At 43.6% G+C, this 11,768-nt stretch overlaps 1 protein-coding gene across 1 annotated transcript in view; it reads left to right on the top strand.

Moving 5' to 3' along the window:
- SGPP2 (sphingosine-1-phosphate phosphatase 2) overlaps positions 1 to 11,768 on the top strand; it is a gene marked incomplete at its 3' end in the record, with an annotated part of 124,455 nt that overhangs the window by 39,732 nt on the left and 72,955 nt on the right. The window contains exon 2 of the mRNA XM_079709969.1: positions 6,383 to 6,541. Within this exon, the coding sequence (XP_079566095.1) occupies positions 6,383 to 6,541 (159 nt within the window). The remainder of the gene's footprint in view (positions 1 to 6,382; positions 6,542 to 11,768) is intronic.

Here is an 11,768-nt window from a genome sequence, read left to right as displayed (position 1 = left end):
TGGTTAGGAATCCGCCTGCCAGTGCAGGGGACATGGGTTTGATCCCTGGTCCAGGAAGATCTCACATGCCACGGAGCAACTAAGCCCGTGAGCCACAACTACTGAGCCTGCGCTCTAGAACCTGCAAGACACAACTACTGAGCTCGCGTGCCACAACTACTGAAGCCCGCGTGCCTAGAGCCCATGCTCTGCAACAAGAAAAGCCACCGCAATGAGAAGCCCGCGCACTACAACGAGGAGTAGCCCCTACTCGCCACAATGAGAGAAAGCCTGCGTGCAGCAACGAAGACCCAACGCAGCCAAAAATAAATAACTAAAATAACTTTATATATTAAAAAAAAAAAAAAAAAAACAGTTTAGGGCTTCCCTGGTGGCGCAGTGGTTGAGAGTCCGCCTGCTGATACAGGGGACACGGGTTCGTGCCCCAGTCCGGGAGGATCCCACATGCCATGGAGCGGCTGGGCCCGTGAGCCATGGCCGCTGAGCCTGCACGTCCGGAGCCTGTGCTCCACAACGGGAGAGGCCGCAACAGTGAGAGGCCCGCGTACCACACACACAAAAAAAAACAGTTTAGAATTCCAAAAACCATTGATATTAATGGAATACTCTCCTGTGAGTTTTTATCTTAAAAATAAAGCAAATTGCTGCCTCTATCTTAGCAAAGAACATAATGGCAGACGCTCCTGCCTGCAGAGCCAGAGAACCTTGTTTCCAAGCCAGGATTCCGACGGTGGTGCAAGAGCCCTTTTTAGGGAAATGAGGTTTCTTTTTCTGTACCATGATGGTCTGAGAGGTTAGGAATGTTTCTCAAGCTTCATGACTCCTTAGCTAATTTTGGATTTGTCATCCAGGAATTTATGCAGACCCTACCCGGATGAAGGCCGGGAGCCTGGGATGGCTTCTTTCTTTCTGGGTTGTCAGTTGGTTGTTTGATCCACTGCTATTTCATCGGGACGCCTCTTCCTCGTGCCCTTCCCGTTAGTACCTTCTGTGGTTGAGGGGTGTGCCTGGGCTCAGTTCCTGCATTCGGACCACTGTGGGATCCTCCGTAGAATTCACTAACTGTTCCCTTCTGGTTTGTCACTAGCATTTTTACCTGTTGCTTTGATCACATTATCTTACTCTCTTAAACTCCCATTGGGGCTTCCTCTAACACTGAGAATTAAACCTGAGAGCCTTCCTTTTGGGTTTAAAAACCCTTCACTGGGGTGTCCTTGTTCCTTGCTACTCAAAGTGTGGTCCATGGGGGGGCAATCTGGCAGCATATGCATCACCTGGGAGCCCATTAGAACTTACGACCCTGTTGCAGGTGAACTGCATCAAAATCTGCATTTTTAACAAGATCCGGGTGAGCTGCATGTTTGTTATAATTGAGAAGTGCTTTGTGGGAAATCCTCACTGCCGCCATCGTCATTCACAGCCAAGGACTAGGTCTGTGTGAGACGTTTCTCTGCCAGGCTTTGACCTGAACGCCTTGCACACACCAGCAACAACCTCTGATTTAATCTTCCCAGCGTCCTCATGTGGTATGTACTGTTATTATTCCCATTTGCAGAAGGGGAATCTGAAGCCCCACAAGATCAAGTCATTGGTGTAAGATTATTCAGGTAGTGAGTGTTGCAACAGCCTGGATTTAACCTGAGACACTTTGTGTCCAGAGTTTGTGGACGCAAAGTTTGTCCACCAGCTCTGCACTCTTTCCTCTTCCTGGACTCTTTTCTCCAGGCCGCTTTACTCTGGACTCACTTGCCTCTTTCTCATCGGTCTGTAAAACTTCTCTAAAGCAAAGCCACGGTGAAGGAAATGCTGCCGTTTGGTGTGATCTATAAAAGCTTTGAGTCCTAAAATTATTTTTAAGTAAGACTGTGCTGTACCCTGTATAGATTTGATCTCTCTCAGCCAAAGAGAAGGAGCTTCTTCTACTGATTCCAATTAACATGACTGCTGGGAGCCTTAGATACTACCCTCCCTGATGTGAATTCCTTCCGGCTGTGTTGAGACAGAATAGTATCTCAAACTTGACCTTTGGAAGAATGCTTGCATTTACAGTTCTAATCTAAAAAAAATGGAGATAGGTAATTTGACGTTGCAATGACATTGGTCCAGAGTTTATCAAGTCCTTTAAAGACCTCAAAGTCAGAATGCCTATAGCCTGTGTACTCAAGGCCAAGGGTTAGTTACAGAAAGGTGGTATGTGAGGTCGAGCGGAGATTAAGGTCAGTGGTTTCCAAACTGATTACGGAACTGCTCTGAGGGGATATTCCAGAGAAAAACTTGGGGGTTGGGATGGGGGGGTGCCTGGCCTGAAATAGGGGTTCCCTGGGCCCCTCCTCACTTTCAACCAATTGGTTTCAATCTTTTTATATAATAGGTCCTGGGGTAACGTTCTGTTTAATGGGCCTTTCCCTACTTAAATTTCCTTTTTGTGTATTAAAAGCCAACTGAACTAATCCTCCTCCATCCTTTGCAGCTGAGGCCGTTGAGGTTCAGAAAGGCAAATTGACTTCCCCAAGGTCATACATTGTTTTGGCTAAAAGCTATTTCTTTTTTTTTCCTTTTAATAAATTTATTTTTTTTTTTTCCGACTGCGTTGGGTCTTCGTTGTTGTGCGCGGGCTTCCTCTAGTTGTGGTGAGCGGGGGTTACACTTCGTTGAGGTGCGCAGGCTTCTCATCGCGGTGGCTTCTCTTGTTGCGGAGCACTGGCTCTAGGTGCGTGGGCTTCAGTAGTTGTGGCTCATGGGCTCTAGAGCGCAGGCTCAGTAGTTGTGGTGCACGGGCTTAGTTGCTCCGCGGCATGTGGGACCTTCCCAGGCCAGGGTTCAAACCCGTGTCCCCTGCATTGGCAGGTGGATTCTTAACCACTGGGCAACCAGGGAAGTCCTAAAAGCTATTTCTTGTACTCCTCCTTTGACAGCTCAAAAGCTGGGCCAGCTACCAAGTGTGCTGGGCATTCGCTTCTTTTCTGTCTGGGTCTGCCCTTATTCCAGCCAGTGGTGCTGACTTGGCTACATTTCCTTTGCATTTAGGACTGCTCTGTGTGCACTTGGAAAACTAAACCCTATTCAGGTGTTTCGGGGCAGACCTAAGTCAAGGAGTCATATATTCTCAGCGTTCTTTGTCTTCGTCTTGCGGTAAATCTGTATGGCTCCCTTTCGGTCATGACTTAGTTATGCATTGAAGGCAGCCTTGCAGAGAACAGGGAATACTCTGGTATCTGCAAAATAGAGCAGCTGTTCTCCCACCCAAACCTTAAGTTACCAAAGACTCCATTTTAGGAGAATGTGCATTTGAGAAATTTGTGACCAAAAGGGAAAGATGGCATTGGGAGACTGAGATCATGTTTTTTATCCCCACCTGCAAAACCATTTTCCTTTTTCACTTTCAAGAAAAGAAACCAGGAAATCAAATAGACAAATGAGAATATCAGTGACATTTTGCAGTTAGTAATAATGGCTATCTGGGTAATTTCCATCTTACCATCCCTTGTTTACCGGAAACTTCTTTGGCTTTGAGGCAGATGATTGGCATACTGAGAGGTATTTTATTTCTAAAAGTAGCTCCTCTCTGCTCACCTAAATGTTCAGTGCTTTTCCTGATCTTTTGTCTAAAAATTAGCTGCTAATCACTGACTCCTGAGTCTGTGCTGCAGAAACACGGCCCCACTGCCTGGGATGTCAGCTCCTTGGGCACGACCAGTTCTCCAGAATGTATTGATGGATGTTTTTGTTCCGGGATTTGGTTTCCTGCCTCTCAGTTTTATCTCCTCTTCTCTCTGCCATTCACCTTACCTACCATTTCTATTTCTAACCCCGGTTTCTTTTCCCTCTAATTGTTCCCGATGCGACCAACACATACCCTGAAACTGAAATTCTTATTTACAAAGATATATTGAAGTGATACACACTGAGATTTCCTACAAGGGAAACTTCGATTATTGTTCTGAAAAGACAAGTACTTAACTACTTTATTTACAGTACATATAATTCTCAAGAGTTTGGAAGCAAATATTGGCTCTCAAGCTATTTAATTACATATACAGAGATGTTATCTAAAAGCTCCTTTGGCTGCCCTATACACATGTTGATATTTTTAACTTCACCTTTGCTTTTTGTTTCTAAGAAGATTTAGAGAATATTTAGCTCTACTCAAAAAAAAAAAAAAAAAAGAGAGCATTCCTAAAAATTAAAAAAAGAGAGTTCCTAAGAGAATGTAAAAGGCATGCCTAAAGATATTAATTAGTAATATGTAACACTAAAGCAGTTTGCTGTCATCCATGCCAGTCTTTTCAATTATTTACTAGGATGAAAATATTGAACTTGGTCTCAGTTAAGTCTCTAGGGTAGAGAATGGTTGTTGCTGTATATTTATAATGTCATATAACACTTGGGTACCATGAAATGACACGAGGGAGGGGTTTGACCCTTGTCAAAGTTTGGCAAAAGTTTTCCTCATAAAGCTTCAAAGCAGGACAGATTACCAAGTGTACCTGACAGCTGGTGCATTAAAATAACGAAGTTTTACATAAAAAAGGTCGCTTCCCAGGATTTGCCCCAAGGTCAAGCCTGTTGGATGTATGTTTATAAAACAGAATCTGCAGAGATTAGTCCTCATGTTAGATAATGAGACACAGGGAGAAGGAGGGAGGGAGGAGTTTGTCATTTATTCATCTCAGTCCCTTGGTTTTGCACATCTAACCATAGTATCTTGGCAGAGAGGTAGAACTATACACTTCCTTATTTAATTCATTTTGTGCATATTGTCTTTCCACTTTAGGATGGATCTATTCTTTCTCCTTTGAATTCACTTAGAAGCAAAGTTCATCCCAGAAGAGAGATGAACTTCTGGCTTACATTGTATGCTCACTCCTGAGTAGCAACTTCCTCCCAGGTAGTGCCATGTACTGCTTGACTTGAGGCTGAATTTTTGAACATAACCATGACTGGTTTACACGAATCCAGATATGCCTCTGGAGCCGAGGGCAGTGTCAACATAAGTCTTTTTTTTTTTTTCTTAAGTCTTTTTTTTTGCCTCCCTACCTACTACCAGGATAACAGGATGGAGAAAGATGATAGAAAATGGGAGTGCATTTTAGCAGGCCCCGTGTGCACTTGCTGTGTTTCTTACACCATCACTGTAGTGGGCCGACTTGACGAATCCCATTTAAAAGGTAAATTACAAACATTCATCTGCAAGTGATTTTTCTAAAGTCTGCATGTTAGTTAATCTCTTGTTGCTGCAACAAATTACCACGAACTTAGTGGCTTAAAACAACACATATTTATTCTGTGGATACAAAATATATGGAGGTCAGAAGTCCAAAATGGTTCTTATCTGGCTGAAATCAAGGTATCAGCAGAGCTGTGTTCCTTCTGGAGCCTCAAGGAGAGGATCCTTTTCCTCACTTTTTCCAGCTTCTAGAGGCGCCGGCATCCCTTGACCCTTGGCTCCTTCCTCCATCTTCAAATCACTTTCTGACTCTTGACTCTTCTGCCTCCTTCTATTTTTTAAAGATCTTTGTGATTCCATTGAAGCCACCTGCGTAATCCAGGGTAACCCCTCAATCTCGAAATCATTAATTACATCTGCAAAGCCCCTTTTGCCATGTAAGGTCACATCTTCGCAGGTTCTAAGGATTAGGAGGGAGACATCTTTGGGGACTTTCTCCTGCCTACCATACACATAGACCCACACTGTGTGCTAACAGAGTTCACCTCCCTTGAGTTTCTAGCCCTCTGTGGACACAGGAGAAAGGTTTGGGTTTTTTTGTGTGTCTTTCCCCGATATTTCTGTCTTGGATGTTACTAATTTAATTTTATGAAGAATTAACATCATCTGTGTTTGTGTAGACACCTGGGGGTTGATAGATGTTCAGGAACACTGTAGGCTGCTAGTACTGATACTGTAATTACACAAGGGGAGAGGAGGTAGCACCTTGGCAATTGAAACCCTGTGAATCGTAGATAGAGGGTTTTTTTTTGTTTTTGTTTGGGGGTTTGGGGGTCCACATCTAGGGGCATGTGGGATCTTAGTTCCCCCGACTAGGGGTGGAACCAGCACCCCCTGCAGTAGAAGCAAGGAGTTTTTGGGCGGCCAAGGAAGTCCCTAGGTAGAGGTTCTTATTTTTTTAATTTATTTTTACATATTTATGTATTTATTTGGCTGTGCTGGGTCTTAGTTGCGGCATGGGGGACTCTTTCAGTTGCAGCATGCACACGAGATCTAGTTCCCTGACTGGGGATCAAACCCAGGTCCCCCTGCTTTGAGAGCGTGGAGTCTTAACCACTGGACCACCAGGGAAGTCCTTAGATAGAGGTTTTTAAAACTTGCCTTATAGTGACCTGTTCAATGAACTCACAGAGTCTTCTAACTTTTGTCTTTTAGGCTTATGTACAGAAGTACATTGTGAAGAATTATTTCTACTATTACCTATTCAGATTTTCAGCTGCTTTGGGACAAGAAGTGTTCTACATCACATTCCTTCCATTCACTCACTGGAATATTGATCCTTATTTGTCCAGAAGACTGACCATCATATGGGTTGTAAGTATTATTATTACTTATGAACCAGTGTTACTTCTACAACAGCTACCTGCTTTGGTATTCAAGTACTCTGCATATATCCTCTTTTTAAAAAATCACTTAGAGTTGAATTTTTACCTGGTTTATTTTGGAAAATGGAAGGAAAGATTTAAAAGCTATGGGTGAATAAGACTATGAGAGGGGAGAGATGACGTGCAGGAAAAGGACCTTCCTGAGAGTCCATGAAGGGACATAAAATGCTTCCTCCCGAGAAACCCCTTTTAGTAAAATTTGATCAAAAACTGAAAACAGGAGCTGTTGACTAATAATTCCTAGTGGTATTAAGTGTAACTGCCCCATGTCTATTGGATACACAAAAGCATGTAAGGCAGGGCAACTTCTCTGAGGAAGCTTGTAGTATTATGGGGGCAGCGGGTGTATACACGAAAACCCAAGATAATTCTGGGTGGAGAGGTGGAGCCCCTTCTGATGTTTTGTTTGGGACCCTATCGTTGAACTTTGTTCAGGATCAAATACGTTCTGATTTTTATTTATTTATTTATTTATTTATTTATTTAATTTATTTTTGGGGCCGCATCGGGTCTTCGTTGCAGCACGCGGGGGTCTTTGTTGAGGCATGCAGGCTTCTCTCTAGTTGTGGCGTGCAGGTTTTCTCTTCTCTGGTTGTGGTACGCAGGCTCCAGGGCAGGTGAGCTCTGTAGTTTGCAGCATGCAGGCTCTCTAGTTGAGGCGTTAGAGCTCAGTAGTTGTGGCGTGTGGCCTTAGTTGCCCAGTGGTATGTGGGATCTTAATTCCCTGACCGGGGATCGAACCCTCGTCCCCTGCATTGTAAGACAGATTCTTTACCACTGGACCACAAGACAAGTCCCTGATTTTTTTTTTTTAAAGTGGGGGAGATGATGGTTATTTGCAAGGCAGCAAGGCATGCTGCCAGCGTCCAGACCCTGGGATCAGGTAGGCCTGGGTTCAAGTGCAGCTCAGCCACTGTGCTTGTCCGTGTGCCCTTGTCCTGAGCCTGTAAAATGGTGTTAATAATGCACATCTCCCAGAATCATCATGAAGACATACAGGGTATGGCCTGGTGCATGCGAGGACTCTGCAAGTCGCCATAAGCGTGCTAACACATGGTGATGAGTCCAAGAAGGCGAAAGAGTCTTAAAGATCAACCAATTCTCAGGTCAAAGATGGTTTAGCCGGGAGAGGGGACTTCAGGGACAAGGTTGCCAGCACGGCTGTTTCCCTGACTCAAGATTCTGCTCTGAAAACAGCTTCAGAAGTGCCTGGTCAAGAAATATTTTAGATTCCACATATAAGTGATATAATATGGTATTCGTCTTTCTCTTTCTGACTTACTTCACTTAGTATGATATTCTCTAGCTGCATCCATGTTGCTGCAAATGGTGTTATTTCATTCTTTTTTATGGCTAAGTAGTATTCCATTTTATATATGTACCACATCTTCTTTATGAATGAACCTCTCTATGAAACAGAAACAGACTGGCAGACATAGAGAACAGACTTGTGATTGCCAGTGTGGAGGGTCGGGGAGCGGAGGGAAGGACTGGGAGTTTGGAATTAACAGATATAAACTAGTATATACAGGATGGATAAACAACAAGGTCCTACTGTATAGCACAGGGAACTGCACTCAACATCCTGTGAGAAACCATAATGGAAAAGAATATGAAAAAGAATATATATATGTATAACTGAATCACTTTGCTGTACAGTAGAAATTCTAACACAACATTGTGAATCAACTCTACTTGAGTTTAAAAAAAAAAAAAAAAAGATAGTGCCTGTCATATCTAAAGAAGCTGGAGTTCTCAGGTGGCTCTGCTCTGAGAATCCGTGGCTGCACCCCTGGTGCTTTTATTTTTCTCATTTGTAGAACAAGTGAGAGGGGCCTTGATCAGGAGGCATAAGTGCAGATATCCTAAAAGGCAGGGCAGAGGAATAAGGCAGTGAAGTGCTGGATGGGGAGGGCTGGTGGGTGGGGCACCTGGGGCATTGGGAGTGGCTACCCCTTACCTCCACCTGTGCCTGAGAGAGGAAAGACAGGCTGGTGTGGTCAGATCTCTTTTTCATGTGAAATCTTTAAATGTAGGGCTTACATTTTTAAAAGCTCTATATGCCAATTGAACAAAGAATCCTTGAAGTATGAACTTCCAAGGCTTGGTTTGAAGCCTCTGGCCTTGAAGAACAGCTAAGGTCCCTCGGGTTTATGGTTAAGATTATTTGGCCCCGAATTCTTCCTATTTGCTCCTTTTCTCTCTCAAACTACAAGCCACATTTTCCTTTCTCCATCCCTGTCTCCCTTCCAGCCCTCTTCTGAAATCTAGCTTCTGTCTAAAAGTATGATCCAACGAGAATCTGCAAAAGCATAGGCATCTTGCAGAAGATGAGAATTAGTGCAGTTGTTCCTCTCCTTTTGGAAGCGGCTTCCGTTCCTGCAGAGCTGAGATGTCCACTGGAGGAGCTGGGGGAGGAGAGACAGGGAGCAGGGTGCAATCCTCTGTTCTTAGGACGTGAAAATGCACCCAAGGCCCGTGGTGCTTGAGCTTCTTTTCCTGTCATTTATTTTCTGAGATACCAAAAAAGAAAAAAAAAAAATCCAACTTTTATGGTTGTCAAGTGGGGCAAATGATGCAAAATACTTCTAGTAACCTGGGAATATCTTATACTGTGTACAGTCAGCTTCAGGCCAATTATCTTGCCCACTGAGGGTGGAAAACTTTTCCTGAGGGGCCGGGAAGATCTTTAGACCTGATGGGAGGCAGTGGTTAGGGGACTCAGATTGTCATTATGGGTTGTTATTTTTCACTCTGGAGTCGTCATTTCAAAGGGCTCAAAAGATTTCCCGTCTGAGGTAGAATTACCAGTCTTTTGTCAGAGAGTGGACAAATACAGTCTCTACCTGAGAGAGGAGAGAGCATCCTTTGACTATGCAGTTTGTCCTGAGCTTTGGCCACGTGCTGTTTGCTTTCAAAAATGGGTGCATGGCCAGGTCCAAAAGGCCCCCATGCAGAGAGGTATGTAATTCGTATCAGTGAAGCAGTGTGTGCATCCCTGGCAGTTCTGGTGGAGGGAATAGTGGCAGGTCCAAGCGGGGGGGATGGAGGGAGGGGAGGAAGAAGGGAGAGAGGGAGAGGCTGGGGTGGGTGGGGGAGGGTTCAGAGGTGGGAAGGTGTTTGCTTTGTGCTCAGCTGCAGAGATAGATAATAATGAGAGAGGCTTGGTTTGGCTCCAGTGTTGAAAGTGGGTGGAGGGAAGGAAAATTCCTGATGGTGTTGGCAGTTGGGAGGGAAGGAGGGGTGGAGACGGGTAAGATTCTTTTGGGCAATCAGCTTCCTGCTGAGGCAGCCTGTCTCCTGTAAGGGATATCCCTAAATTAGTGGCTGCCTCTTTAAGGGGTGAGGGTGAAGAAATTTTAATTATACAAGGGGCAGAATTTGAAGTCCCCTAGCTTTAAACATCTTTTCTCACCCAAAATCCTTTGGAAGGCAGCTGTGTCCAAGAGTGCCAAACGTCTTGACAAATTTCATATTAATTCGACAGTTGTCATTGGATGAAGTCTCAACAGGTTTTATTGCTTTTTTTTTTTTTTTTTTGCGGTACACGGGCCTCTCACTGTTGTGGCCTCTCCCGTTGCGGAGCACAGGCTCCGGACGCGCAGGCTCAGCGGCCATGGCTCACGGGCCCAGCCGCTCCGCGGCATGTGGGATCCTCCCAGACCGGGGCACGAACCCGAGTCGCCTGCATTGGCAGGCGGACTCTCAGCCACTGCGCCACCAGGGAAGCCCGGTTTTATTGCTTTTAAAAATAATTTTTTATATTAGGGGTGACTCATACTGTCTGAAGTAGCTTAGCAGAATTTATGGTTATATTAACTGTTTTCTCATCACAATCATAATTGTTCCTCTTGTCTATTGCACCTCTCATTGCTTTTGTTGGCATCTGTGTTCATTTGATCTTCATAACAATGGGTTGGTATCATTTTATAGATTGGGATAGTAATACTTCAAAGAATAATAAGCCATATTATATGTTGAGGACTTAGTATACATGCCACTCAGTGTACTAATGCTTTACATATTTTACCTAATTTAATCCTGCCAGCAATCCTGAGAAGTGATTATTGCCAGTTTTACAGATTAGGAAACTGACATGTAGAAAGGATCACTTTGGATTAAGTGGATTTGATCCTGTTCCCTAAGGCCTCTTGTGCTAGAGAGGCCCGCCACTCAGCTTCAAGCATTAAAACGACTTGCCCAAGGTTCTCTTCCATTGCGTATTTGCTATGATTGTATTTCAGGTTTGCCTGTATGGCATTTATTAACTCTATCTACTACTTAAGTGTCTTCTATAGGCCCTTCTTGACAAGTCAAAGGTATCTTATCCCAGAAAAGTTAGATAAGCTTTTTTTTTAATTAGCTGAAAAACATCAATGAGGTATTTTCTTCTTCTTTCACGTATCAAGGTTTTTAACCGGTCATTGGATTCAATAGAATCTTCCACCTTGGGACAGAAAAGGCGATGAATGGGTTATTCATTAGATGCTCATAAAGAGATGTTATAGATAGTGCTTCAAAAGGAGTCACTGCCCAACTGAGTGATTATCTGATCTCCTGGCTTCCACTGTTGTGTGGTGACAACCCCACCAAAAAAGAAAATAGTACTACTTGTGCCTTAAAAAGGTTAGAGGCAATTTCACTGAAACTGCATCGTGTTCAGCTTTGTAACATGAGGCAAAATCTCACTTTTTGCTAAATAAAGTTATTCTCCATTTTGTAAAATAATGCACATATCGATACCACAACTGATCCATGGAAGGCTCATCTTCTCTGTTCTTATGATACGTATATCCTGCCTCTTTTCACAGATCTTGCATGGCATTCAAGAGGAGATGCAAGAAAAAAAAGGGAAATGTAGGGAAAATCAAAATTAGGGGGAATACAGATAGAATAGGAGATGAATGCCTAAAGTTGAGCCATGAATTTGTCTTTCAATGTTGTCTTGACTGTTTTAAAATGAAATGACATTATTCGCTAGGGAAGAATAGGCTTATTCCTAAGAGAGGAAACCTCTTGACACACAGGATTGATAGAATCATTAAGGATAGTGATGCATGTTGCTAAATTGTATTCCTAGGAATGTTGTTTGCTATCAATACCCATGATCAGCTGTGTGAGAGTACTCTTTTTTTATGTATTTATTTATTTATTTA

The sequence above is a fragment of the Hyperoodon ampullatus genome, assembly GCF_949752795.1.
Source record: "Hyperoodon ampullatus genome assembly, chromosome: 8".
NCBI lineage: Eukaryota > Metazoa > Chordata > Mammalia > Artiodactyla > Ziphiidae > Hyperoodon > Hyperoodon ampullatus.
This window is presented reverse-complemented; position numbering and strand designations above follow the sequence as displayed.